This window comes from Polypterus senegalus, chromosome 1 (genome assembly GCF_016835505.1).
Source record: "Polypterus senegalus isolate Bchr_013 chromosome 1, ASM1683550v1, whole genome shotgun sequence".
Classification (NCBI taxonomy): Eukaryota; Metazoa; Chordata; class Cladistia; order Polypteriformes; family Polypteridae; genus Polypterus; species Polypterus senegalus.
In genome coordinates this window covers 107190516-107217708 of record NC_053154.1, presented here as the reverse complement: position 1 = coordinate 107217708, position 27193 = coordinate 107190516, and the positions used below count along the sequence as shown (strand labels likewise).

Here is a 27193-nt window from a genome sequence, read left to right as displayed (position 1 = left end):
ATATATAGTACAGAGTAAACTTTTTGATTAAAAACAACCTAAGGATTACTAAGAAGGTTTCCTCAACCATTTAAATTTTCTTGTACTATATAGTGTCATAGCAGCAGAGTTGTGTGTTTGAATTCTGAATTAGGCACTGCCCATGTGAATCTGCACTTTTGCCTTATGTCTTTGTGCCTAAGTTAATATGGCTACTGTAAAGCACTCTTGGTGAGTGACTCTGTGTTGGGTTGTGCATGTTGGAGTATGCCCTGTGATGGACTGGAATTGGGTTTCCATGACCCTGGACCGAATAAACAAGTTAGAAAAGTAAACAACTGTGAACAATGAGATCTGAATTGGTATTTTACAGTCCAGTTGTGCTCTATCCTGGACCAGCGCATAACCGATTGTTAAGACCTACCATGAGCATAACGCTGCCATGACAGATAAACTCATTCGAACCTTACTTAAACAGAAAATTGATATAGAAAGTGATCAATGCCAATTATTATCCATTTTCAAGTACACTTGTTAATTTTCAAAAATAAAACAGAACAACTTCAGACAGCCAAATAAAGAATCACAGAAGTTTCCTCCAAATTGCAATACTAAATGCAGGTTTTCCGTACATTTATTGTCTATTTACATATTAATGGCAGTTTACTAAATAATTTGTAACACTCATTAACACACAAAACAGTAACTGACAATGCAAACATTTGTTTAATGTTACTGTCAATATTATGTACTTTAAACATTTTAATGTTCCCAATTGAACAGTAAAATGTAGTTGAATATGTTAACTTGCTGAAAGTATTATTGCCATAAATTGCTTCTATTGCTGGTCTCCGTTGCTCTGACAGACACATCTGTTGACAGGTAGCAGCGCAAGAAAGCATCACAGTGAGAAAACAACATCCGGTTGTGCTGTGTTGTGAGTTAAGGGGCGAAAGATATTAAAGACAAAAATTCTTTTTTATTCTAATGCTGTGGAAAAGTGCAAAAAATAGAAAGAAAAAACTGCAACAGTGACACAGAAGATGGTATGTAAGACCTTTATATGTATGGGGTCATTACAATAGGGAAATATGTATTGCCTATGCAAAAAATGGATGAAGAAAACCACCACAAACACATTCTAATTTGATGAATTGCTTCACCGCATCAAACCATTCATTAAACATCAAAGCACGCGGATTAATCCTGTTTGTGTTGCAATACCGCTGGCTATCACGTTGATAGTAAACAGTGATGCGGACGTCACATACCAAAGCTTGAACATGCGCCAAGTTTTTAGAGACGGGTATTGCTGCAGATCGTAGGCAATGCGTGAATCTAGAGGTGGGATAACTGTCGATGAAATTCAACTTCAGCAAATCATATTGTGCTAACTCAGAACTTCAATGAATTTGATTGTTTTAACTTAGAATTTAATTTTGCTCTAGGCAAGCTCATTTATCATTGTAATTTGGGATGCAAAGAAAGCACACTATCACTGCTTTAAATGCACTGTCACAGTTCTACCTAGGACTTGACTTCTAGCACATTTACAAAGAAGTGTTACAAAGGAAGGAGTACTCCCGTTCACCCCTTCAGTATACTCTTCTTCAAGTCGGCTGTTATTACCAGCATTTGTCTCAACCCCACAGGATTAAGCACTAGTTACAATCCAGCAAACTCCCAACACCTGCTTTAACCCTACTTGAATGTCCAACACCCAGCAAATAAAAGAATAAAGTACATCATATCTTCAAAAATAAACACTTGAGAACACCAAGAAAACACTAACAATTCTGTCGCCTCTCCAAGAGTCTTCACTTTCCACAAGTCAGCAAAGAATGCTTACCTCTGCCCCAGAAGAAACATTACTTGCTGTAACCCAGCAGATGCCAATGTTTATTTCAACCCTGGCAAAACATCAAGCAATCATGTTTCACCTGTTTTACCCCTGAAAGAGTCAGCACCCTCTTCAGCTAAGCCAATTTCGAGTACACAAGATAATTTAAGAAAGGTATAGTCCAGTGTCCTCATTGTAAGGGATGTTTAAACTGCAAAAATCTTAAGTAGCGGCATATGTCCACTTCAGATGATGCAACATTATCACATTACTTAGAAAGCCACTGAATTTAATGTTCCTAGCAGTGGCATTTATGCAGTTCAGAAAGGTTTCAGGGGACCCCCGTTTCCTATTCATGTAAAGAAAAAAACTTGGGGTTTAATGCAAGACACTGTATGTAGGAGATTACAGTTACAACAACAACATTCAACAACATTTATTTATATAGCACATTTTCATACAAATAATGTAGCTCAAAGTGCTTGTGGACTTGTGGCATTTCAGTGCATCCATTTACGTTCACTTGACTATTGCAAAACATATTCACCCAGAATTCACATTGAAAAAAGGTTTTGCCTTAGATAGTGCAGGCAAAATGGTTTGGGGAGACCAAAAAAAAAAAAAAGACTGAAAAATTATACCAGGAAGCTATTGATGAAAGCACACCTCTTGCAGTCTTGGTTGACAGTGGAGAGACCTCAAAGCACTTTGTGTCCGTTTTTCACAAAAAACATATTTCAATAAGGTTAAAAGGGTGCACGTCACATATGAAAGCAAAAAAAAACAGCACAGTCCATGTCCAGGTACCAAACTGTTTTGTTTTCACAAGTACATTTCCAAATGGTAATTATTTCAAACTAATAGAGACCTTTTTAGGACTTTGCCAGGTAAAGACAGGACTGTGGAGGAATAATCTGAGGTAGAAGAAAGTCTTAATCAAGCAAAAGTGTACCAACCTGAGAGAAATGTTTTGAAGAGAAAGGTGAAGTATGTTTTTGTCAAGAAGAAGATCCCAGTCACCCAACCTGAACATTTGACAGTGTCAGGGATGCCAGGGGCCATGACCCGGCCGGGACGCCAGGAGGGACCGGAAGAGGGTCAGAGCCCTGCCTGGATCACGTGGGGTTTGCCTTCCGGGTTGCTTTGGGGGCCACGGGTCAAGGGCATGGAAGCCTTTCCCTGTATGGGCCAGTGGTCACCGCCAGGAGGCACCCCAGTGCCTTGGGGACCTGTTACCCCAGCACTTCCGCCACACCAGGAAGTGCTGGGGGGAAGATTTATGACGGCGCCCGGAGAGCAGCCGGGAGGACAGCCGGCACTTCCGCCACACTGGGGCGTGGCCAGAAGAAGATTGCCGGGAACAACTGGGGCTCATCCGGGTCCTCTATAAAAGGGGCCGTCTCCATTCATTCGAGGCTAGAGTCGGGTGGAAGAAGGACGAGGCAAGAGGAGTTGTGGAGGCGGCCCGAAGACAATGCATTGTGGCCAGGACTGCGACTGTTTTGGGGTTTGTGCACGTGACTGAGGTCTGAGTGACCATTGGCTGGGGTCTTAGTGACCTATTATTGTAAATATTTTGTATAATAAACGTGTGGTGGTGTTTTAAACAAGATGTCCGCCTGTCTGTGTCCGGGTCAAGTTCACAACAGATACAGCGCATCAAGAATTTCTAAACATCTTCATGCCACAGGAAAATATTTGCATGAAATGTGAAGACCATATTCATTTAATTGAGCCAGTACTGATCACAAAAGTAACAAAAATCATTACATTGACCAGAGTCTTTGGAAGGGTAAGTTCAGACTTTATCTCTGTTTTTTCTTGAAATTTCTGAAAGTGGCATTTGAGTAATTAGCAATCTAACCCCTCCCCCACACAGGCGTATCAACCTATTATAAACAGTTCCCATTTTGTCAAATGATGTACCATTATCAGAAGTGGGGAAAAAGGAGTTCAAAATCATTTAGTGTCATTTTAGTGTCTTTTTTGTAGTTTTTTTATTTAAGGTGGGAGCAGAAGAGCAGACGTCTAACTAGTATTCTTTGTATGTTCCTTTTAGACACACAATGCTTTGAGCCGGGTGTTTGAGACCATGGAGAAAGCCAGTGGGTTCACACTCCCAAATCATAACCGGCTCGTTCACACTTACCTTCACTTTGAATTACTTACTGTTCATGAGTATGGGTTCTCGTGTGTCAAACGTCAGCATAATCCCTCCGTTTTTATAATGGATCTCCACAAAAAAGTAACTTTTTAGCATCCCAGGCAAGTACATCAAATTTCTAGTTCAGTTTATTTCAGTGTGATCCTTATAAACAACTTTATTTTTCTTGATGTAATAGTGGTAGTTTAACTCAATATTTTACATCTTGTTTAACTGCATTCAACTTTTAGCTACTGACCATGAGCCTCCCTCAGGACCACACATTAAAATATGGTGGAATTTTGGGATTGTGTTGGCCTAGAGATACTTTTCCATGGGTTTTCCCACAGTAATAATTTTTTTAATTTCATCCATCCATCCATCTTCTTCCGCCTATCCGAGGTCAGGTCGCAGGGGCAGCAGCTTGAATAGAGAGTCCCAGACTTCCCTCTCCCCGGCCACTTCTTCTAGTTCTTCTGGGAGAATCCCAAGGCATTCCCAGGCCAGCCGGGAGACATAGTCCCTCCTACGTGTCCTGGGTCTTCCCCGGGGCCTCCTCCCGGTTGGACGTGCCCGGAACACCTAACCAGGGAGGCTTCCAGGAGGCATCCTGATCAGATGCCCGAGCCACCTCATCTGACTCCTCTCGATGAGGAGGAGCAGCGGCTCTACTCTGAGCCCCTCCCGGATGACTGAGTTTCTCACCCTATCTTTAAGGGAAAGCCCGGACACCCTGCGGTGGAAACTCATTTCAGCTGCTTGTATTCGCGTTCTGGTTCTTTTGGTCACTACCCATAGCTCATAACCATAGGTGAGGGTAGGAAAGTACTGTAGATCGACTGGTAAATTGAGAGCTTTGCCTTACGGCTCAGCTCCTTTCTCACCACAACAGACCGATGCAGAGCCTGTATCACTGCAGACGCCGCATGATCCGATTTTTTTTTTATTTAATTTTTTCTTTTTTCATGTAATTGTGCTGACAATCAGCTTGGTTTGCAATACTTGTTACTTTCAGGCACAACAGAAAACCCACTTGTAGCCCATTCTTGTTTTGTATTCTGGGCTCCTTGGATTTGCACCAATACCAAAAAGTCTAGTATTGTGTTAAACACTGAATGCGAAACAATGTACTGTCCAAAACCTGCTGAATATGCTGAACATTTAAAATGCTATGATAAATACTTAATATAATTTTCATGATGAAATGCATTAAAGCATGTATTAATCATGTGGGGGCACGGCGGCATGGTGGTTGCACTGCTGCCTTGCAGCAAAGGGGTCTTGGGTGTACCCTGCCTTGAATTTGCATGTTTTTCTGGTGGGTTTACTCGGCGTGCTTCAGTTTCCTTTCAAAGTCATGTAGGATGTGAGGTTTTGTTATGCTATATTGACTCTGCTAGTGTATGTTTGCTCATATTCACCCTGCGATGAGCTGGCACCCTGTTCAGGATTTGTTCCTACCTCGCACACAATGCTTGCTGGGATGGGAGCAACCCTTAATGGATGGCATAATTAAACACGTATAACAAAGATTTTTTTTAAGTTCTGAACAGTCTATGGGCTAATTTTATAACTATTTTTAATTTCACAAAGACGTTTATCGTGTGGTGATTGGTTAGATGGAGAAAGAAAAAGGAAGGATGGAAGCTGAGGGTTTGGTACATCAGACAGACAACACACATGTAATAAAGAAAGCCTGCTCTGAAGAAAATCCATTGAATTCTGTGTTTTTGTCTCCGACCACAAGATCACAAACCCAACATTTACACAATATTTAAGTTAAACCTGTGCGATACCCATTCATACATCCAGTTTTCTGGAGCCTTGTCACAACTGCCATAAAGTTCTCTACACTGAACATACACCTGGGGAACCCTTACTGCGAGGGAGCAAGCAACACTACTGCCACACTACTGTGCATGTTTAATGCATGCTTTAATGCATTTCATCATGAAAATGATATCAAGTATATATCTTAACATTCTAAATTTTCAGAGAGCAGGAATATCATGAAGTGAATGGATTCTGTGCAGTGAACGCTGCCGGCACCTCCCCTTAGTGCGGTGGAAGTCAGTTTAAGAATCGTAGTGATTAACAAGTGGGTTGGGGAACATTTAACACAAAGCATTTAATGTGCTTGTTGTGATGTGAGATTTTTGCATATAACTTGATAAATGTTTTGTATGTCTTTATTTATAATTTAGGCAAACCAATGTAATTTAGAGGTATTCGTGTTTGCCCCCCTTTTACGACTCTTTGTAATTTTATGACAGGATTTGGGGGGTGTGTGTCTCAAACCAGTTTGATGAGCATTTCTCTGCTAAAGTCTTTGAACCCCCTGCAAGGAAGCCAGGATGTTTAACATATGGTTTTGGGGCAGAAGATCAGACGTTCTATTTCACCCATTGGTCTGAGGTATGGCTGTCTGGATTGGCCGTAGGGGTTGGACAGAAAACCTATAAATTTGCTTGCTCAACCACATTCTCTTTCTAACCAACATATGATGAAGAAGCATCTCACTTGCTAACCTGTGATGATGAAGACAACACAATGAAGAGCACAGCTCAGCAGCCATATTGAACAGACATGTGGCTGAAAGCTGAGCACCAACAATGCCTTAACTAGAGACATTTTAAGTAACTGCAAGTCTGTGTGCCACCTGAATTACACATCACCATTTAATCAGGTTGTATGGTTGCCAATATTCAAATGTACTTTGCATTTTGTTATTATTTATGAATATTATCAGTAATACATTCTGTGTGTAACTTAACTCCTGTTTGTCTTTTTACTACATCTAATCGCCTAATACCTTATAAACAGTGGTAAGTCTGTGAGATTAGGCATTCTAAGGCTACATATTAATAATACAATAGGGGAAAGTAGAGCGATATATATATTACTCTACCAAGATAAAACAGTGCTACATTAACTTATGACGGGGTTTGAGAAAAATCTAGAAAATTAAACATTGATTTTAAGATGAAGTTTAGTTTACGACATTCTACTTTAATTATAAAATCCATCCATCCATCCTCTTCCGCTTATCCGGGGTCGGGTCACGGGGGCAGCAGCTTAAGCAGAGAGGACCTGACTTTCCTCTCCCCGGCCACTTCTTCCAGCTCTTCCGGGAGAATCCCAAGGCGTTCCTAGGCCAGCCGGGAGACACAGTCCCTCCAGCGTGTTCTGGGTCTTCCCCGGGGCCTCCTCCCGGTTGGACCTGCCTGGAACACCGCACCAGGGAGGCGTCCAGGAGGCATCCTAATCAGATGCCCGAGCCACCTCATCTGAGTCCTCTCGATGCTGAGGAGTAGCGGCTCTACTCTGAGCCCCTCCCGGATGACTGAGCTTCTCACCCTATCTTTAAAAGAAAGCCCAGACACCCTGCGGAGGAAACTCATTTCAGCCGCTTGTATTCGCTAATAAACTATGATAATAAAGTGGAAATGTCGACTTTAATCTTGACATAAGTGTCAAAATTAAAGTGGAAATGTCGACTTTTTCTCGACATAAAGTTTGTTTTTTTCTTCACCGTTTTCCTAATACGATTCCATAGGGCTATACCACAAATAGCATTATAAATGCAAGTTGCAGTTTTATTATTTATGTATATAGCTTAGCTTGAAGCAAGGTCCATATTAATGCAATTTGCCAAAATGATGGTTCAGTTGGTAAAGATGTCATCACCAAGTTGCACTTGTTTTATTTTATTTTATTTTTATTTGGTGAATACTGTGTAATGCACTTGGGCTTGACGTCTTGAAGTAATAGTATTATTACTGGAAGTTTCAGTATTATTTATTTTATTGTTATTATTGATTTAAATATTATGCAGTTTAATGATGTTAAAGTTGTTTAAAAAGTCACTTTAATATGTCAATGGACAGAGATTAACATTAACAGAAAGTGTAGTTGGCTTACAAAAAATATTTACTATTTATTCCTTTTCTAAGATTTGTTCAGTGCAATACAATTTCTGACAAGCACCACTGGATATTTTACTAAGTCTAAATGTCTCTTTGGATGGTTTAAAATATGTCGTCAAAATTATAGTTTAAGTTGTTTGCAAAATTTGTTCAATAAAAAGGTTCTATATTTTGACTGCATCTGTCATGCAATGTGATTCCTTCTTTTCATTAGTGCCACCCCCTTGAAAACTATCACTTTATGGGGCCATGCAAACCTATATTAATACTTGTGCTGCACATTAAAAAAAGCGAATAATACACTTTGGATTTCAAGATTTCAAGATAACAGCTATGTGGAGCTGTTCAGGTTACATTTAAGAATTATTTGGACTTGTTACAGAGTTGGCAATCACAGATGCCCTCTTCCAGTTCAAAAGTTTTTTTGTTTTTTTTAATGTTTGCCTTTTCTTTGTTCAAGTTATTGTATTTCACAATGAGTGTTGAGATAACTGGCTAACTACCTGTTCAAAAAACAAAATGTATTCTTTGATTTAATTGTGATGGTTTCTTCTGACTCTTTAATAATTGATCTCCTATAATAAGTGAGGAATTTAATGTTCTCCCCTATGTCAAATATAGTTTTTTTTGATCCTTAATTCTATAGCATGATTCACGTTAGGCTTTTTTTTTTTTTTTTGCCCCTTAGGATGACACCTTGTGTCCTAGTCAGTTAGGCATCCCAATGATAAAATAGAAAATGCTAGATCATGTACTACATTTAACAACCTTTTCTTATAACACACACCTTCTTCAATTGTCGGAGCCCTCCTAGACTGTGCATGGAAGACATAAAAACACTTTTACAAGCAACTTGGAAATGCTTGATAGTCATTCTGTCATGAACCAGGCTTCTGACAAAGTACATATTGACTATAATGATGCATGATATTAACTTTTTTCTCTTTTAGATTAGTTCCTTATTTTGGAATTCTTAGAGCAATGTGTCTAAATTGTAATACCAAGTAATCAGCCATTTTTTGGTACTGTTAATTTAACAACATTTCAAGGTAGTTTTGTGCAGGTGATGCATGCCATTTCTAAACCGTTAAAAGACTTTCAAGCAGTATGTGATGCACCACGAAATTGTATGTGACTAAGACTGACAATTCAGAAGTGACATTTAAATTTTTTCCTTTCAGCAAACTGGCTACAAGAATATCTTCTGGAAAATAGATACAGTATTATTAAAAAATAAGGTAAATTGCATAAACCATTTGTTAAACTTGTAATTCACTTGTACTATCTGACCTTCACATGTATTTTTTTCCTTCCTTCTTTTCCTAGGACATACCAAAGTAACCTACTGTTTCAGAAGATGCTAATGGTATTTAATTATAGGCTTTATGTAACCTTACATTTGTGTTTAGATTGTATATAATTTCAGTACTTTTTCTCTTATCCTTGGTTAGTATGCACTTTATCTAAGGTGACACCGCACATCCAACTAAGGAAAATGATTAATTTAAATAAACTTGGAATTTTAAATATTTTAGTATTTAAGCAGGGTTAAATAGTGTTATTTTAAATATATCCATGTATATTTAGGTATGTACATGTAAACTTTTACTGGGGTGCTCTATTTTCTGTTTTTTCTGTTAAATTGATAACATCAACATTTTAATGTCTAAAAGTCAGGACCAAGAACATCATGGCAGGAGTGAACTCCTTGAGGAATATACTGATACAGCCACATCAAGGTATTAATGTAAAAAGTTAGTCTACAAATTTAGTTTGATACTCGGTTTGACTTGAGCAAAAACTGTAAGATTTATCATGGTATGAAAGATTGTAATAAGCTTTGTCAAGGACCAGTTGTCATCTGAGGGAGTGTTAAGAGTGTTTATCTTGATGATTAGAGTAAAAGTATCTATAAAGCTTTTCTGTGACTTGCATATTACTTTAGCTAGTGTCCTGACTGGTATAATCATAATACTCTGAAATAACAGATATACTGTATTCTAAAAAAAAAACAATGTGATAACCTCCAACAGGAGTTTTTGTAGTGAACAGAGTAATTCTCACAGCTTTAACTGTATTCCATTCTGTCTACTTTTCTGAGGAAACAATAGTTCAAACCAAAACAAGATGGCATGCACAAGACAAATACTACATATGACAATTTGATGTATTATTTGTGTATGTTCACAGTGTAGGAGAGCATGCTGTCTGTGTGACCGCAGTTGGGCAGCTGACGCCAGAGTAAGTGGCTCAGGTTTTTGCTGCTGCAAATAGCAGCAGGGCTTCCAGGAGGGCTCAACATGAAAAATCGTTGGGATTTCATAATAAAGGACCATCAAGCAGATGAAAACTTGCTGGTAACTTAGTTCTGATAACTACTAAAACTTTGGCTATTGAAATCTACCTAACAGCTATGATGAATGTATAGTGCCAAACTCTTTTATTTTCTTATCCAACATGCTGTTATATCTTAAAAGGTGTCATCCAAATCCTTTACAAATTGCAAAGATTCTAAAGGTCATCCTATATAGAAGATGAGGAGCTGACAGATGGCCTCTACAACTACCTGGATAAATTGCTTTCAACAGCTGTAGGCACTTTTGAAAGTATCGACAAAGTTCGCATCATCCTGGATGTGCTTATGTCAGAGGTTATAATTTGGCTTTAATTTTTATAACTGCATTGTACAGGTTTTTATTCCTTTTGTGTACATTGCAAGAAAACAAGTCTACCCCTGTTATATTGTTCTTTTATGTATATATAATATATAGAAGTGGGCATGCTGCAGTTTTAATGTTTCAACTTCAGTATATTCCCTCATAAGTCTGTTTGTTAAATTAATCTTTGTGCATTCTCTCTTTCAATTTAACTGACCCATCATTTTTATTAATTGTAAATATTTTTTTAAATGGTTGCAAAATCCATACTGAACAGTTATCAATAAACTGTTGTTTTTGGTAGTAACAATACACAGTGTTTTGTTTAAATTGTGTTGAAACAATCAACTCAATGTACAAATTAACACTACTAGAATTAATAGATTTGACCAGAGACTCCACATGTAACAATATAGTCTACAAATGGCATTGACTTTGCTGGAGTCACCGGTAATCCACAAGATAAAACACATTGGAAACCGAGCATCCTGATCCAAGGTTTTGCTGCTCTCTTACAAAGACAGACTAGAACAATAAGGTTCTTATGTTTTTTAAGAGGCACAATTTCAATAAACTAAAAATACAGCTTTTAACTATGGGAGCAAAATTAAAGGAAAAGGATTGTATACATCCGATAAACTGAGAGTCAAAACTTTTTAAGCTCAGTATTCTAAAACCATGACTCACAGGTAGAACCTTGATATTCTAAAGTTCTTAACATTAAAAGTGTGTGTTTATATTTATATATATACATGAAACTACATTGATGTGAACAAGTTTTTTAGTATAAACCTATGACAAACAAGAATAAAATGTGACTTACCAGAAATATCATTGCCAAAATAAATTTGCAGCTTTTAAGACTGAATTACTTAAAGGTTAAGACTTGACGAATGCTGTTTAGTGTGTGGTAAAATGTCCAGTAAAGTGGAGCCATTTATAGCTTGTACAAGTTGTTATTTACAACAGAATTATGTCAGGGCCATGTGGTTAGTTATACTTTAGTATACACACTTTGTGTGCTCTTAATATGCCGTTTGCTTGGGAAGTCATATAGGATTATGTCCAGCTGAAATATCTGACACCTCTAACTAAAAGTAGTGATGCTGATGCACATCCTTGCCTGCTATACAATTGAACTCCTGCCAATAAGACCTCATACAATATTAGAGACACTAAAGATAGGCTTAGGTGTTAAGCACACCACTAGGACCTGATGGAGTCAAATGGAGGCTAAATGATGTATGAACTACAAAGAAACATCTGTCAAGTTGTAATCTCTAAATGTAACTTTTGCATAAGTAATATGTATTATAATAAACATTTGTCATGGTCATAAAGAGGTATTAAAAATTCCAAAAGTAATAAAGGTCCAATTTAGTCAAATACTTGAATAGCCTAATTAACAGGTGCACAGTCACAAAACTGCAAAATTACTAATCTATTTAAGGTAGAATATTTGCTCTTCGCAGACCATTTAACATAATAAATTTCACTATAAAAGTAATGATTGAAAGTTGACTATTAGCACTATGATAACCGTGTTTCTTATATTTAATGTTGTTAATATGTGAAGACAGTCCAAGCATTCTTTGAAATCACAATTTTATTGGCAGCTTTCTTAATGTTGTCTATTCCCTGGTACATGAAACATGTTCTGGAACATGAGCTTGAGAGTGTCAAGTAATGATTTGTAATATTCTGTAATCTTAATACAGCTAACAAACTGGAATACGACATGCACAGGCAACAAAGTCACTAGAGCTGTTGAAACGATGAGAATAGACATGAATATTGAAGAATATTTGAAACACGTTAGCAAACAAAGAACAGAGGCTGTTCTGCAGGCAGAACGGGGTACAATGAAATATAAGAAATACATAAACGTAGATAAATAGTAATTTTTAGGGATGTGCATTATAGAAGTACGATGTAACTGACAATTTGTTCAAAATTTAAATACACATATAGCACATTGTCAGTGTGACAAATGTTAAATGTTGGTGTTAAAATTATTTGTTTCATTTTAAATTTAATACAATTTCATTTAAATTGCACTACAGTCTTGATAATGTACAACACAGTGTGCTATAGTGTGTAAGATACTGGCAAAAGTAGGCTGCCGTCACTAATTGTATTTCACGAATACACACTCCATCTCTTAAGAGTTACTTTAGCTTGCCCGTCTTTAGCTTGTCTTTAGAAATTACTCCAGCCTTTCTTTTCACATATCACTATGGCACGAAGGCAATTGGCAGAACATGAATGACAACACCATTTGTCGATTTGCTGAATGAAAAAGTAAGTGACTGCAGCGTTTTATTTGCAATTGTCTGAGAAGTGCTTGAGGTCAACAAATTTAATATACGGATGGGTGAAGTACTTGAGTCTTTGCCGATACTGCAACTCGCACACGTCATCTTAACTTCTGATGACATCCTCAGAGGATGCGCCAATGAAGGCTGCGAACGAATGGCAGCCACGATGCGTACCCGTAAACGTTCTGAGCGTGAAATAGAAGGCCAAGTTTATACCTCACGCGACACATGCTGCAGCAGACGCTCCTGCTACGCAAGTGTTTTACTGTTTATACTTGCGCACATACTTTACGTAAATCTGGAAGAATCCACCAGGTGGCAGTATGAGATAGTATCATGGTGAGAACCGGTTCGGCTTTGCTGTGTTGTGAACTGCCTGGAACACCCATTAAATTACGATGACACCTTGCCACAATATCTCTGAAAAGGATGTTTAATGATTAAATCCATCAATCCAGGGATGTGCCCACTTCAGCTAGCATTGGGCACAAGGCAGAAACAATCCCTAGACAGGGCATCAGCTCATCACAAGGTGAATACAAGCACTCACATACACTAGTCATTTTAGTGTCACCAAATCTGCATATCTTTGGAAGGAAACCAGAGCACATTGTGGAAACCCAGAAGGAAAACCAACTCCAAGCAGGGAATACCAGCAACATGACTCGCTGTGAGACAACCCCATGTGTGTAATTATTAACAGTATTCCTTATTTAAATGAAATTAATGATTTATCTGTAAAATGTAACACACATACTTTAATGCATTTCATCATGAAAGTGATATCAAGTATAAATCTAAAGATTCTAAATTCGAAGAGAGTTGGAATATCAAACATTTACTGTGTTCTGTGTGGTGATCTATTGCAGCTTGTCACTGCTGTCAGGTCAGGAGGAAGACCCAGAAGCTCATAGCGATTAAAAACTGGGATGACGTTTACGACAGTCTGCTTTAATGATAAACTACAAAGATAAAGTGGACATTTACAGATTAAAGTCGAAATTTCCACTTTAATCACAAAATACAACTTTTCACCAAGTCCTTATTTTTTTCTCTGTGGTTGTACATTATGTTGCTATTGTGAAGTAGCAAAGAAATGAAATAAAAAAGACGGCACAAAAGATGGTATGTGAGACTTTTAAAATGTATCGGGTTATTACGATGGGGAATATGCGACGCTTAAATATAAAAGCACCACGAATGCATCTGTATGTAGGCAATCTGCTTCACCACATCGAACCATTCATCAAATATCGAAGCGCTTACATCGATCCCGTAGGATCCGCATAGCGACTTTGTCACATATAGATAGTAAACAAAGATTCTGACATCACATTCCAACTTATATCGTACTGTGCCACCTACGTTTTGCTGGCACTGCAACTCGCGACGCGCACCCGTCGCGTTAATTTCTAAGGACATGCTCAGAGAATGCGTCAAATGAACGCTGGAAACGCATGGCAGCAATGAGGCGTGCGCCCCTTACAACAAGCCAACAGCTCTACCGCCGAATCGTCCTCAACCCACATTTAATTATTAGCAGTATACATTATTTAAATGAAGTTAATGTATATTACATTTCACAAACAAGTTAATACATTTCATTGTGAAAATTACATTGTGTAAATTTTCGTATTCTAAATGTACACAGAGCTGTAATATGAAGTTAATGTATTCTGTTCGTCGATTGCTGCCTACGGCTCCTCTCAATGCAAGACGAAGTCCGTTTAAGAAGCACGTAACGAATAACTACTGGGTCAGGGAACACAATACGAAGCATTTAACGTGCTACTTTAGTTAAAACGGGGTTTGAGAAACTAGTTAACATCCATTTTAATATGCTTATGACGTTCTATTTTAATGGCGAAATAAACTGCGAGATTGAAGTCGAAATGTCTTTAATGATTCAAACTACGATATTAATTTCGACTTTAATCGCGAAATACACCTTGTTTATCTTCATTGCGGCCCTAATACTCATCCGTGCATATATCTTTAGCATAGGGGAAAAAACAATAATTTTCTTACATACCATTCGGATTTCGTAAAAACTGCTCAGCTAGAACCACAGCGATAAACGTACTGACGCGTAACTTCCGGACCCACTAGCCCCGCGAGATAAGTATAATATCGTGAGATAGTGATGGGCTGTTCGATAGTAACGATATCACAACGTTCTCGTGGTGCCAATGGTTCCGGAAATTTCATGTCAGTAAGTTTAGCGAAGCGCCGCAATCTCCCCAATTTTATCCGGCTGCAGGTCGAAGACTCGGCCTTCCACGCCCCCAGCTTTCCACGCCACGCCCCTATCACTTGCTTCGTTACAAAACCAGTGAGTAGCATCCACTTCAAGACTCGAAGTTCAAGTACGTCACTGTAGTTGTAGACCGAGAAGGGTATTGCTGCAGACCGCAGACATTATGGGTGGATATGAAGGCGAGATAACTGTAAATGCAAGTGGATAGTATTGGCTAATTCAGAATTTCAACAAATGAGATTTTTGTTACTCTATGACAATCAAAAAAAATCACCTGTCCAATTATCAACGTTTGAAGTTGTCTATCAAGTGTAACTTTAACCAAACGTTCGCGATCCCTACCTCTTTGAGGTTCCGTCTTATAGAGTTTCATCTTAAATAACCGTGGGCGGCTCGATGGCGCAGTGGTAGCGCTTTTGCCTCGCAGTTAGGAGACCCGGGTCCTCCCTGCGTGGAGTTTGCATGTTCTCCCCGTGTCTGCGTGGGTTTACTCCCACAATCCAAAGACATGCGGGTTAGGTGGATTGGCGATTCTAAATTGGTCCTAGTGTGTGCTGGGTGTGTTTGTGTGTGTCCTGCGGTGGGTTGGCAACCTGCCCAGGATTGGTTCCTGCCTTGTGCCCCGTGTTGGCTTGTATTGGCTCCCGTGACCCTGTGTTCGGATTCAGCGGGTTAGGAAATGGATGGATGGATGGATCTTAAATAACCCGCCGTTGCACCAAACGATGTAACTCCATTAAACAAAAGGAGACAAAAAAGAGGCTGCGGCGATGAAACTCCATAAGAAAAAATAAGAAGTGACAAAACTAATTGCTCGTATTTTTGACAATGGAAGTAAGTGTGCTTCGAAACGTTTGGAATTTGCAGTTTTTTCGTATTTTTAATAACTTTGTTCTGCATGGTTATGTTTGTACAGTGAACCATACGTTTGTATTAATAATGATTTTCGCTGTAGTAATTGATTTATATTCAGTGCTTGAAGTGGCCGTCACTCAGCGGTACCGGCAACTCTTCAAATTCCACAAGGCAAGTTTCACGAGAACCCCTTGACTGTGCATTGAAAACGAAAAAAACCTTATACAAGCATCTTGGAAACGCTTGATCAGTTATTCTATTCAGATTGACTACAGTGGTGCACGATATTACCTTTTTTCTTTTCAGTTTAGTTCCTTATGTTGGAGTAATGTGTCTAAAAGGTAATACCAAATAAATTGCGATGTTTTGTACCGTCAATTTTAATTGAATTTCATGGTAGTTTTGTGGAGATGATGCATGCCATTTCTAAACTGTTAAAGACTTTCCTACAATTATACGTGAGTCAGACTGACAGCCGCGATATTCACAGAATCTTTTCAATTTAATTACAAGTGGAATTTATATTTTTTTCCTTTCAGCCAGCTTGCTACAAAAATATCTCCTGGAAATTGGATGTTAATGAAAAATTAGGTAAATTGCAAACACCCATTTCTTAAACTTGCAATTCACTTGTAGTGTTTGACTTTCTCGTGTGTCTTTATTTCTTTACTTCTTTTCCTAGGGACACCCCTGCTGGTTCACTAGACTGTGGAACAGACCTGTTGCTGGTATTGGAATATTAACTGTAAGCTTTATGTAACTTTGTGTTTAGATTGTGTAGGATTTCAGTACTTTTTCTCTTATTCTCTCTCAGTATGCTCTTTATCTGACTATGGAGGAACCCTTTGATTTTACTGTCAGTCTTTTAAAGATGCTATTTTTTTTTCTTCATGTGTGGCATACCTTTAATTGGGGCATTCATTTAATCTGCCCTCCACTATTGATGACACCCCTTATAAAAATGCTAATTTTAAAAATATTTATTTCTTGATCAGGGCTTTGTTTTTCTTTGAATGAAATTGTTTCAATTAAAAGTCAGATGTTCAGAATTTTTTCAGTGCAAGGTGACATTTTATTTCTAACCCATCTTACTTATTTTTGCAAGGGGTGCCAATAATAGTGGAGAGCACTGTATTTCTCCTTTTTATCATAGGATGACATGTCTGTGACTTGCATATTTACTTTAGGTAGTGTCCAGATTGGTGTATTCATAATACTCTGGAATAATTGATGTATTTTAAGAAACTATTGAGATAACCATGAACAAGAGTTTTTGTAGTGAACCACAGATGAATTCTCACAGTTTGAACTCTATTCCAAAGTGTCCACTTTTATGAGAAAACAGGAGTGTTCAGACCAAAACCAGATAGTTTGCACAAGACAAATACTACATAAGACAATTTGATGTTTTATTTGTGTGTGTCCACCATGTAAGAGAGCAGGCTGGCTGTGTGGCTGCAATAGGGAAGCTGACCCAAGAATAAGGGGCTCAGGTTTATGAAGCTGAAGAGATCAGATGGGCCTCCAGGAGGACTCGGCATAAAAAACTGTTGGAGTTCATCATAAAGGGCCATGGAGCAGATGATCACTTGCTGGTAACTTGGTTCAGATAACAAGTAAAACTTTGTTATTGTAATCTATGTAGTAGTAAAGAGCTATGATGACTTTATAGCACCAAACTCTTGTATTTGCTTGTCCAACAGGCTGTTGTATCTGAAATGGTTTAAAAATGATGAAGATCCTAAAGGTCACCAGGTAATAACCTCTATACATTAGAAGATGAGGAGCTGACAGATGGCCTCTACAACTACCTGATGAAGTGCTGTGTGAAGAGCTGTAGGTACCTTTGTAAAGATCAACAGAGTTCACATCATTCTGGATGTGCTGATGGCCAGAGGCTCATTTGGCTTCAGTGAATCTCTAATGAGTACAGAGAGTGTATGAATAAGAAGCAGAAGGTCTGTTCATTGATGGACCAGTAGACAGTGAGTGGGACGTCATGTGGTGTTGGGAGCAGACGGTCCTTTCTTTTTATTTTTAGCACCATTATTCTGTTAATCAAAATACCATTTTACTTGTATTGAATTTAGACAAGAATATAAGCTAAATACATATAAATGTAAATATATGTTTAAAGTGAAATTTAAAATATACATTTATACACTTGTTGTATTGGTAAAAGTATTTTTTTTAAGGTGAGCAAAGAGTTTGACAAACTTGTACTTCAACTGTTGGACATACAGCATTTCTAAGGCATTTCAACTTGGAATTCCATCTAAACCCCTCCTCTAATAAACATGTCACTTGCTATATTTGTCTTTTGTCTTTTTATTTCTGAGTGTTAAACTGACTGTGCATAACAGAGTTGTGTATATTTGATTTAACTATTGATGTAAATAATAAAGGACACTTTGTTGATTCAGTTCTGTATATTTGAAATTGTCTGTGTATCTGTTTTAGCCAATTCATGCCATCTGCATTTTTTCTTTAATTTTTATAACTGTATTGTACAGTTTTATTACTTTTTTGAACATTACAAGCCCTGCTTCAGTTTATTCCCAGATCAGTCTGTTTTTTAGAATGCACAAAGAAGATTAATTTTTCTTTCAGTTTAGCTGACCCATCATTATTGTTAATTGTAAATATTTCTTGAAATGGTTGTACAATTTATACTGAATAATTATTAACATTTTGTTTTTGGTAGTGACTATACTAAGTGTTTTAATTTGTGCGGGCCTAATTGACTCTTGTATTAACACAACTAGAATTGATAGAGCCTTCACTTGTATCAACACCGTGTAAAAATGGCACGCTGGACTCGCCGGTAATCCCACAGGATAAAACAGCTTGGAAACTGAGCATCCCCATCAAGACTTTGCTGTTCACTTACAGTGTACAACAATAAGGGTCTTACTTATTATCTTTATTTCGGAGTCACATTTTCAGTAAAACTTGCATTGTGTTTAACTGAAAATGCAGCTTGTATATATAGGAACAAAATTAAAGGAAAAGGATATGCCTGATAAATGGAGAGTCTAAATGTTTGAAGCTCTGTATTCTAAAACCATAACTCAAGCTAGAACATTGTTATTCTAAGGTCTTGACATTAAGTCTGTGTTTATATATATATATGTGTGTGGTGAGTGGCTGGGGGTGGTACCCAGCCGGGACGCTCAGGAGGACCGGAGGAGGGCTTATGCCTCCTCCTCCAGACCATGAGGAGGTGACTGCCCTGGTGGCTTTGGGGACCACAGCAACGGAGCTTAGAAGCTCAATCCTATAGGGGCTCGTGGTTACTGCCAGGGGGCGCCCCAATGCCTGTGGAGCCCTGGCCCTCAGCGCTTCAGCCACACCTGGAAGTGCAGGGGGAAGAAGGCCAGGGACGCCAGGAGTGCTTCCGTATGCGTAGTCGGTACTTCCGCAACACCAGGAAGGGTGAGTGGAATGACGTCCAGGTGTGTATAAAAGAGGCCACCTCCCTCCATTCGACAGCTGAAGTCGAGTGGAAGAAGGACAGATCTTGGGAGGAGAGTGGAGGCGGACCTGAGAGGCAAAGGCATTTTTGAGAGGCCTGGGGCCTCATGTATAAACGGTGCGTACGCACAGAAATGTTGCGTAAGAACTTTTCGACGTTCAAATCGCGATGTATAAAACCTACACTTGCCGTAAAGCCACGCACTTTTCCACGGTACCTCATGCCTTGTCGTACGCAAGTTCTCCGCTCGGTTTTGCAAACTGGCGGCACCCAGCGTCAAAGCAATGGTACTGTTCTTGTGTGATTACTCATTATTTTCATGACGCGGCTTTATAAATACACAGAAACTAACCGCATATTGTTTATTAGTGTAATGCATCTGATTGTAATTAACTCGTAACAATATAATGGTCCAGGGAACAGCCATAGTATTCCAAATACCATAACTGCTTTAGCGTTGTTACTCTCACTTCTCCTTCTTCTTCTTCTTCTTCTTTCAGCTCCTCCCGTTAGGAGTTGCCACAGCGGATCATCTTTTTCCATATTACTCTCACTGCACGACTCGGAGTATTTATATCACTGTATCTGAGTGTGAATCACAGCAGCAGCTGATCGGAAAGAGAATTATCGGTATACAGCTTTAAGGACACGCTGTCTCAGCCACTGCAAAACGTTTTAAAGCCTTTCCTGTACAGACCTCGCGGTTCAGAAACAGTTTAATCCCAAGAACTTTAAATGCACTCAATCAATTGCTCCTTGTAGAACGGTTTGTACTTATAAGTACAATCACCCCACTGTAAACTTGCACTACAGTTATAATATCTCACAACCTGGGCCACTTTATAAAGCGAGTATTTACATATGATGACGATATCATTTTTAAGGTGAAATGCAGCAAAATATGTTTGTTAAATTATACACATAAAACTTTAACTTCATTTAAATAATCTATATTCTTCACTGGGAGTGTCGTGAAGGATAGAATAATTAAACATGTACTACGAAGATATTTCAATGTTCTTTAAACGTTTTGAAGAATCGGCGCTAAGCTTACAGATGGCTTAACGTCTATTACAGAGCTGATTGTATGGCGATCGGTTACTTGGGGAAAGAAAAGCAAGGACTCTTGGGCGCTACGCCAATATATATTGAATATAAAACAGAAAGAGAAAATAACAACACAGCTAAAACGCAGCGACAAATTTCGACAAAAGATAAATGCTTGTCATGAGCACGAGGCTCATGAAACACATGTTTAATAATGTGCTTTAGCTCCTATCATCATGAAAATGACATCACGTATACATCTCAGTATTTTAGTTATTCAGAGAGCTGTAATATCACAAATGTAATGGACTCTGTGTCCAGTTGGAGGAAGAGAGCCAGTTTAAGAAGCAAGTAGTGATTCACACACATAGATCACATACGAGTAGAAGATCAAATACAAAACAAAGCATTTAACGTGCTACTTTAATTACGATGTGATTTGAGAAACTGGTTAATTAAACGATTTTAAGATGTTCTACTAAATGACAAAATAAACTACGTGATTAAAGTGGAAATGTCGAGATTGAAGTTGACATTTCGTGCTTTTTCCCCACCGTGTACCTTTTTCTCTGTACCCTAATAAACTTTCATATGACACTCAGACAGTGGGCTTACAACTCTTCTTTTCACGGCAACTTTGATATGTGACTTCTTTTTATTTCCGCACTGTGCGATTTTGTGAATGTGAGCTTTCAAGTTTCTCCAACACGCTATGTCACTCGATCAACTTCATTTTGTTGATTATACCACGGTTTATTTGAACAAATAGTATGTTTTTCCTTTGCCTCCACTTGGTATTCGCTGAAATTCTTATATTTTCCCCGTGCTTTTCCCATTGTCTTTTCACAGAAGGCTGCGCTTAAGGGCGATTTATATTGATTTGCATATTCAAATAGGCGTAATTCTGGGAGGATTTGGGGCGTTACATAATGCGTGCACGGCGTTAGTTTTCACGCTGATCGGGATTTATGTAACGGAAGAACGTGGAAGTTGGAGTACGCACAGATTCCTGCATCTGGATTTTTCTGTGCATAAACACATTTCGGCATTTGTGCTTACGCCATGTTATAGTGCGAGTTCTACGCACGGCGTTATACATGAGGCCCCTGGACTTTGGGGGAGTATTGGGTTGAGTGCTGCACTGTAAATAGTTAATGTACAATAAACGTGTGTTGGGTGTTCAACCTACGGTGTCTGCCTGTCTGTGTCTGGGCAGCTTCCCACTATATATATATATATATATATATATATATATATATATATACAAAATACCGCTTCGCATGGAGAATTAGTGTGTTAAAGAAGCAATGAAAAGAAAAGGAAACATTTTGAAAATAACGTAACATGATTGTCAATGTAATTGTTCTGTCACTGTTGTGAGTGATGAGTGTTGTTGTCATATATATATATATATATATATATATATATACTGTATATATATATTTACACACACACATAAACATATATATATATACATATCTATACATATACACATATATACATACATATATATCTACATATATACACATACATATACACACACACATACATACATACACACACACATATACTGTATAAACATATATATACATATACATACATATCTACATATATACACACACAGCTATTTCAGTATCAGTGCAATACGCTGTTTGTTAAAACGGTTGACTCCCGCTCTTACGTGCAATAACAAATCAAATCATTCAGTTGTCTTTGCTCATATGTCATTTTAGAGCTGGACGCCTGGCATCTTTTTGGCCACAAGTTCGTTTCTGTTTGTGTGAGGTTCTGTGTTGTGGAGATTCTCAGGATGGATTGCAGGTGCTCATCAGTGAGGCGACTCCTGTGTGCTGTTTTGTTAGTCTTTATCACTGAGAAGAGCTTCTCACACAGATATGTGCTACCAAACATGCACAAGGTTCGAGCCGCATGTAGACGGACTTTTTTTGTTCTTCAAAGTCACCAAAGCGCCGTGCAAACTCAGTGCGCAGTGCGCTCAGTTTATCAGCAAAGAGCGTATTTGGGAACACCGTAGTGAAGACTTGGTTTAACATTACTTGGCAACAGGGAAAGTGGGCAAGTTGCACTGGTGCATTTGTGTCTCCCATAAAAGCAGCTTCACTTGAAATCACTTTGTGATTGTGCACGGGTAAAACGTCCGCTGAAGTGTCAGATTCTTATTTAATTATGCTGCTTTCTGTATCTTCTGCATTGCATTCAGGTTACCCTGATGTTTTGTCTCATAGTGCCGTCTTAGATTAAATTCTGTAATTACAGCCACATTAGCTCCACAAATGAGACACACGGGTTCAGTAAACATATACTCAGCCTCCCATCGGTTTTTAAAGGCTCTATTTTCAGAATCAACTTTTCTCTTCAGCATCGTGTGAGCTAGCTTCGCAATAACTTGCAGCATCATAAGGTAGACTTGATTAACGCGGTAAGTGTTCGGCAAGGCAGCTGAAGCGCTGCATTATGGGATCTGTAGTTTATTGTGTTACCAGCGCTTCATATACCCGGGCTTTAATAACAATAATACAGTATATAAAATGATCTCGGGCGGATATAATTACACCGGGCGGATGTGGCCCTGCCCTTGAGTTTGACACATATGGACTAAATAGAACTTGAAAAGATATATTTTTCAAATGTGATCGCGCAATTCAGATAGAGTTGACGCACTACAGCCTGCATGCCTCAATAAGTCATCCTCCCTCGCTTTACTTTTTACCGCTCATCTAATGAATACACTGAGTATGGCTTTACCAAAACAATCACTGATGGCGAATAAAGTATCCATTATTCGAGTATGTGGTATAAATATATATATATATACCCGCGTATCGCAGCGGAGAAGTAGTGTGTTAAAAAAGCTAGAAAAGAAAAGGGAACATTTTAAAAATAACGTAACATGACTGTCAATATACAGTATTTGTTTTGTGAGTGTTACTGAGTGTTGCTGTCATCAAGGATTTGATTATCATTATTTCTTTCAATCAGGTTCGTATTTGTAGGATGTGTTGTGTTCAAGTTACATTCCGTGTTTGTCAATCGTTGTAAAGATGACAGGTTTCATTCATCGATTCGTTTCTTACTGCATCAATAAACAGCTTGTCTTCTTCTTTATCTGAGACCTGACACACTGCATGCACGGGTTTTTTACACTGTCTTCCTTTAGCGGGACATTGACTTTTTCCAACGTGTGCTTTGTTTCCGCAGTAGTTGGATTTATGAATATGCTTGTATGTATCAGACGCTTCATATTTTTTGCTGCCTTTTCAATTGTGTAATTCGGTTTTTGTTCAGCGCTCTTTGGAACTGTTGCTTTTATCTGTGCACTGCGTCAGTTCACGTGAGCCGCTTGGTGTACATGCATCGAAGGTTCCCAGCTGTGCTGGTGCCATCTCGTGCTATGTCCATGGCTGTATTTAATGTTACCTTAGTCCTGGCACTTAAAACTTTCTCGCAGTTTCGCTGAGTTTGTGTCAAACACCACCCTGACCATCTCATCTTCCTCTCCATAAGCACAGTCCTTCACCCGTGAATATTTACCCGTGGCAGTTTGCTATTGGATTGCCGCTGACGGACGGCCTTATATGGGCAGGCACTAAATTACAAACGCCAGCGGCAGCCTGTCTATGAACTTAATTTAAAGTGTAGGTTTACATCGTGCTTTGTTTCCAAGTAGCAGAACTCATGAATATGGTTGTATATGTCACTCGCCGCTTCTTATTGTTTCGCTGCCTTCTCAATTATATAATGCATGTTTTCTTCAGGCTTTTTGAGGTCTTCCTGGTTTTCTATGTACTGCGTGATTACGTGGGAGGCGTGATGATGTCACACGAAACTCCCCCACGGCGTTGAAGCTCATCTCCATTACAGTAAATGGAGAAAACTGCTTCCAGTTATGACCATTACGCGTAGAATTTCGATATAAAACCTGCCCAACTTTTGTAAGGAAGCTGTAAGGAATGAACCTGCCAAATTTCAGCCTTCCACCCACACGGGAAGTTGGAGAATTAGTGATGAGTGAGTGAGTGAGTGAGTGAGTGCTTTGCCTTTTATTAGTATATATATATATATATATATATATATATATATATATATATATATATATATATATAGTATATATATATATATATATATATATATACACATACATATACATATACACACTCACCTAAAGGATAATTAGGAACACCTGTTCAATTTCTCATTAATGCAATTATCTAATCAACCAATCACATGGCAGTTGCTTCAATGCATTTAGGGGTGTGGTCCTGGTCAAGACAATCTCCTGAACTCCAAACTGAATGTCAGAATGGGAAAGAAAGGTGATTTAAGCAATTTTGAGTGTGGCATGGTTGTTGGTGCCAGACAGGCCGGTCTGAGTATTTCACAATCTGCTCAGTTACTGGGATTTTCATGCACAACCATTTCTAGGGTTTACAAAGAATGGTGTGAAAAGGGAAAAACATCGAGTATGTGGCAGTCCTGTGGGCGAAAATGCCTTGTTGATGCTAGAGGTCAGAGGAGAATGGGCCGACTGATTCAAGCTGATAGAAGAGCAACTTTGACTGAAATAACAACCGAGGTATGCAGCAAAGCATTTGTGAAGCCACAACACGCACAACCTTGAGGCGGATGGGCTACAACAGCAGAAGACCCCACCGGGTACCACTCATCTCCACTACAAATAGGAAAAAGAGGCTACAATTTGCACGAGCTCACCAAAATTGGACAGTTGAAGACTGGAAAAATGTTGCCTGGTCTGATGAGTCTCGATTTCTGTTGAGACATTCAAATGGTAGAGTCAGAATTTGGCGTAAACAGAATGAGAACATGGATCCATCATGCCTTGTTACCACTGTGTAGGCTGGTGGTGGTGGTGTAATGGTGTGGGGGATGTTTTCTTGGCACACGTTAGGCCCCTTAGTGCCAATTGGGCATCGTTTAAATGCCACGGGCTACCTGAGCATTGTTTCTGACCATGTCCATCCCTTCATGACCACCATGTACCCATCCTCTGATGGCTACTTCCAGCAGGATAATGCACCATGTCACAAAGCTCGAATCATTTCAAATTGGTTTCTTGAACATGACAATGAGTTCACTGTACTAAAATGGCCCCCACAGTCACCAGATCTCAACCCAATAGAGCATCTTTGGGATGTGGTGGAACGGGAGCTTCGTGCCCTGGATGTGCATCCCACAAATCTCCATCAACAGCAAGATGCTATCCTATCAATATGGGCCAACATTTCTAAAGAATGCTTTCAGCACCTTGTTGAATCAATGCCACATAGAATTAAGGCAGTTCTGAAAGCAAAAGGGGGTCAAACACCATATTAGTATGGTGTTCCTAATAATCCTTTAGGTGAGTTTATATATATATATATATATATATATATATATATATATATATATATATATATATATAAACTGCTATAAAAATTAAAGGAACACTTGGAAAACACATGAGATCTCAATGGGAAAAAAAATCCTGCTGGCTATCTCTACTGCTATGGACTGATATGGTAATGTGTTAGGAAAGAAAGGATGGAAATGAAAATGATGAACCTACAGAGGGAGGGCTGAATTCAAAGACAACCAAAAAAATCAAAGGGAAAAAATGATGCAGCAGGTAGGCGAGTCCATTTTGCCAAAATTTCATAGCAGTAACTCCAAATTGTTCTCAGAAGTTTGTATAACCCACACACCCCCTGCACCACATGCTTGTATGCATGCCTGACAAAGTCCTAATGAGACAACAGATGATGTCCTGGGGGATCTCCTCCCAGATCTGGACCAGGGCATCACTGTGCAACCTGATGGCGTCAGACGGATCGAAACATAATGTCTCTCCCAGAGGTGTTCTATTGGATTGAGGTCAGGCGAGTGAGCATGGAGGGGGGCAGTCAATGGGATCAGTTCCTTCATCCTCTAGCCACATGAGGCTGGGTATTGTCATGCACCAAGAGGAACCAGCATAGGGTCTGACAATGGGTTCAAGGATTTCATCCCGATACCTAACAGCAGTCAAGGTGCCGTTGTCTAGCTTGTAGAGGTATGTGCGTCCCTTCAGGATATGCCTCGCCAGATATACCATCACTGACCGACCACCAAGCCGGTCATGCTGAACAATGTCACAGGCAGCATAACGTTCTCCAGACCCTTTCACATCTGTCATATGTGCACAGGGTGAACCTGCTCTCATTCATGAAAAGCACAGTGTGCCAGTGGTGGACCTGCCAATTCTGGTATTCTATGGCAAATTCCAATTGAGCTCCATGGTGCCCACTAGAGGATGTCGGGCCCTCAGGCCACCCTCATGAAGTCTGTTTCTGATTGTTTGGTCAGAGACATTCACACCAGTAGGCTTGCCTGCTGGAGGTCATTTTGTAGGCTCTGGCAGTGCTCATCCTGTTCCTCCTTGCCAAGATACTGATGGGTCCTGCTGATGGGTTAAAGACCTTCTACGAGGGGCCCTATCCAACTCTCCTAGAGTAACTGCCTGTCTCCTGGAATCTCCTCCATGCCCTTGAGACTGTGCCTCGAGACACAGCAAAACTTCTGACAATGTTACGTGGTATTGATGTGTCATCCTGGAGAAGCTGGACTGCCTGCGCCAGCTCTGTAGTGTCCAGGTATGGCCTCATGCTACCAGTAGTGACTCTGACCGTAGCCAAATGCAAC

The 27193-nt window shown here is 39.1% G+C and overlaps 1 protein-coding gene across 1 annotated transcript in view; it reads right to left on the bottom strand.

The window, feature by feature from the left end:
• LOC120530931 (coatomer subunit beta'-like) overlaps positions 1-15018 on the bottom strand; it is a 74643-nt gene extending 59625 nt beyond the window's left edge. Inside the window, 1 exon segment of the mRNA XM_039755760.1 lies at positions 14896-15018. Within this exon segment, the coding sequence (XP_039611694.1) occupies positions 14896-14898 (3 nt within the window). The 5' untranslated portion in view covers positions 14899-15018.
• Between the last annotated feature and the right edge of the window lie 12175 nt (positions 15019-27193).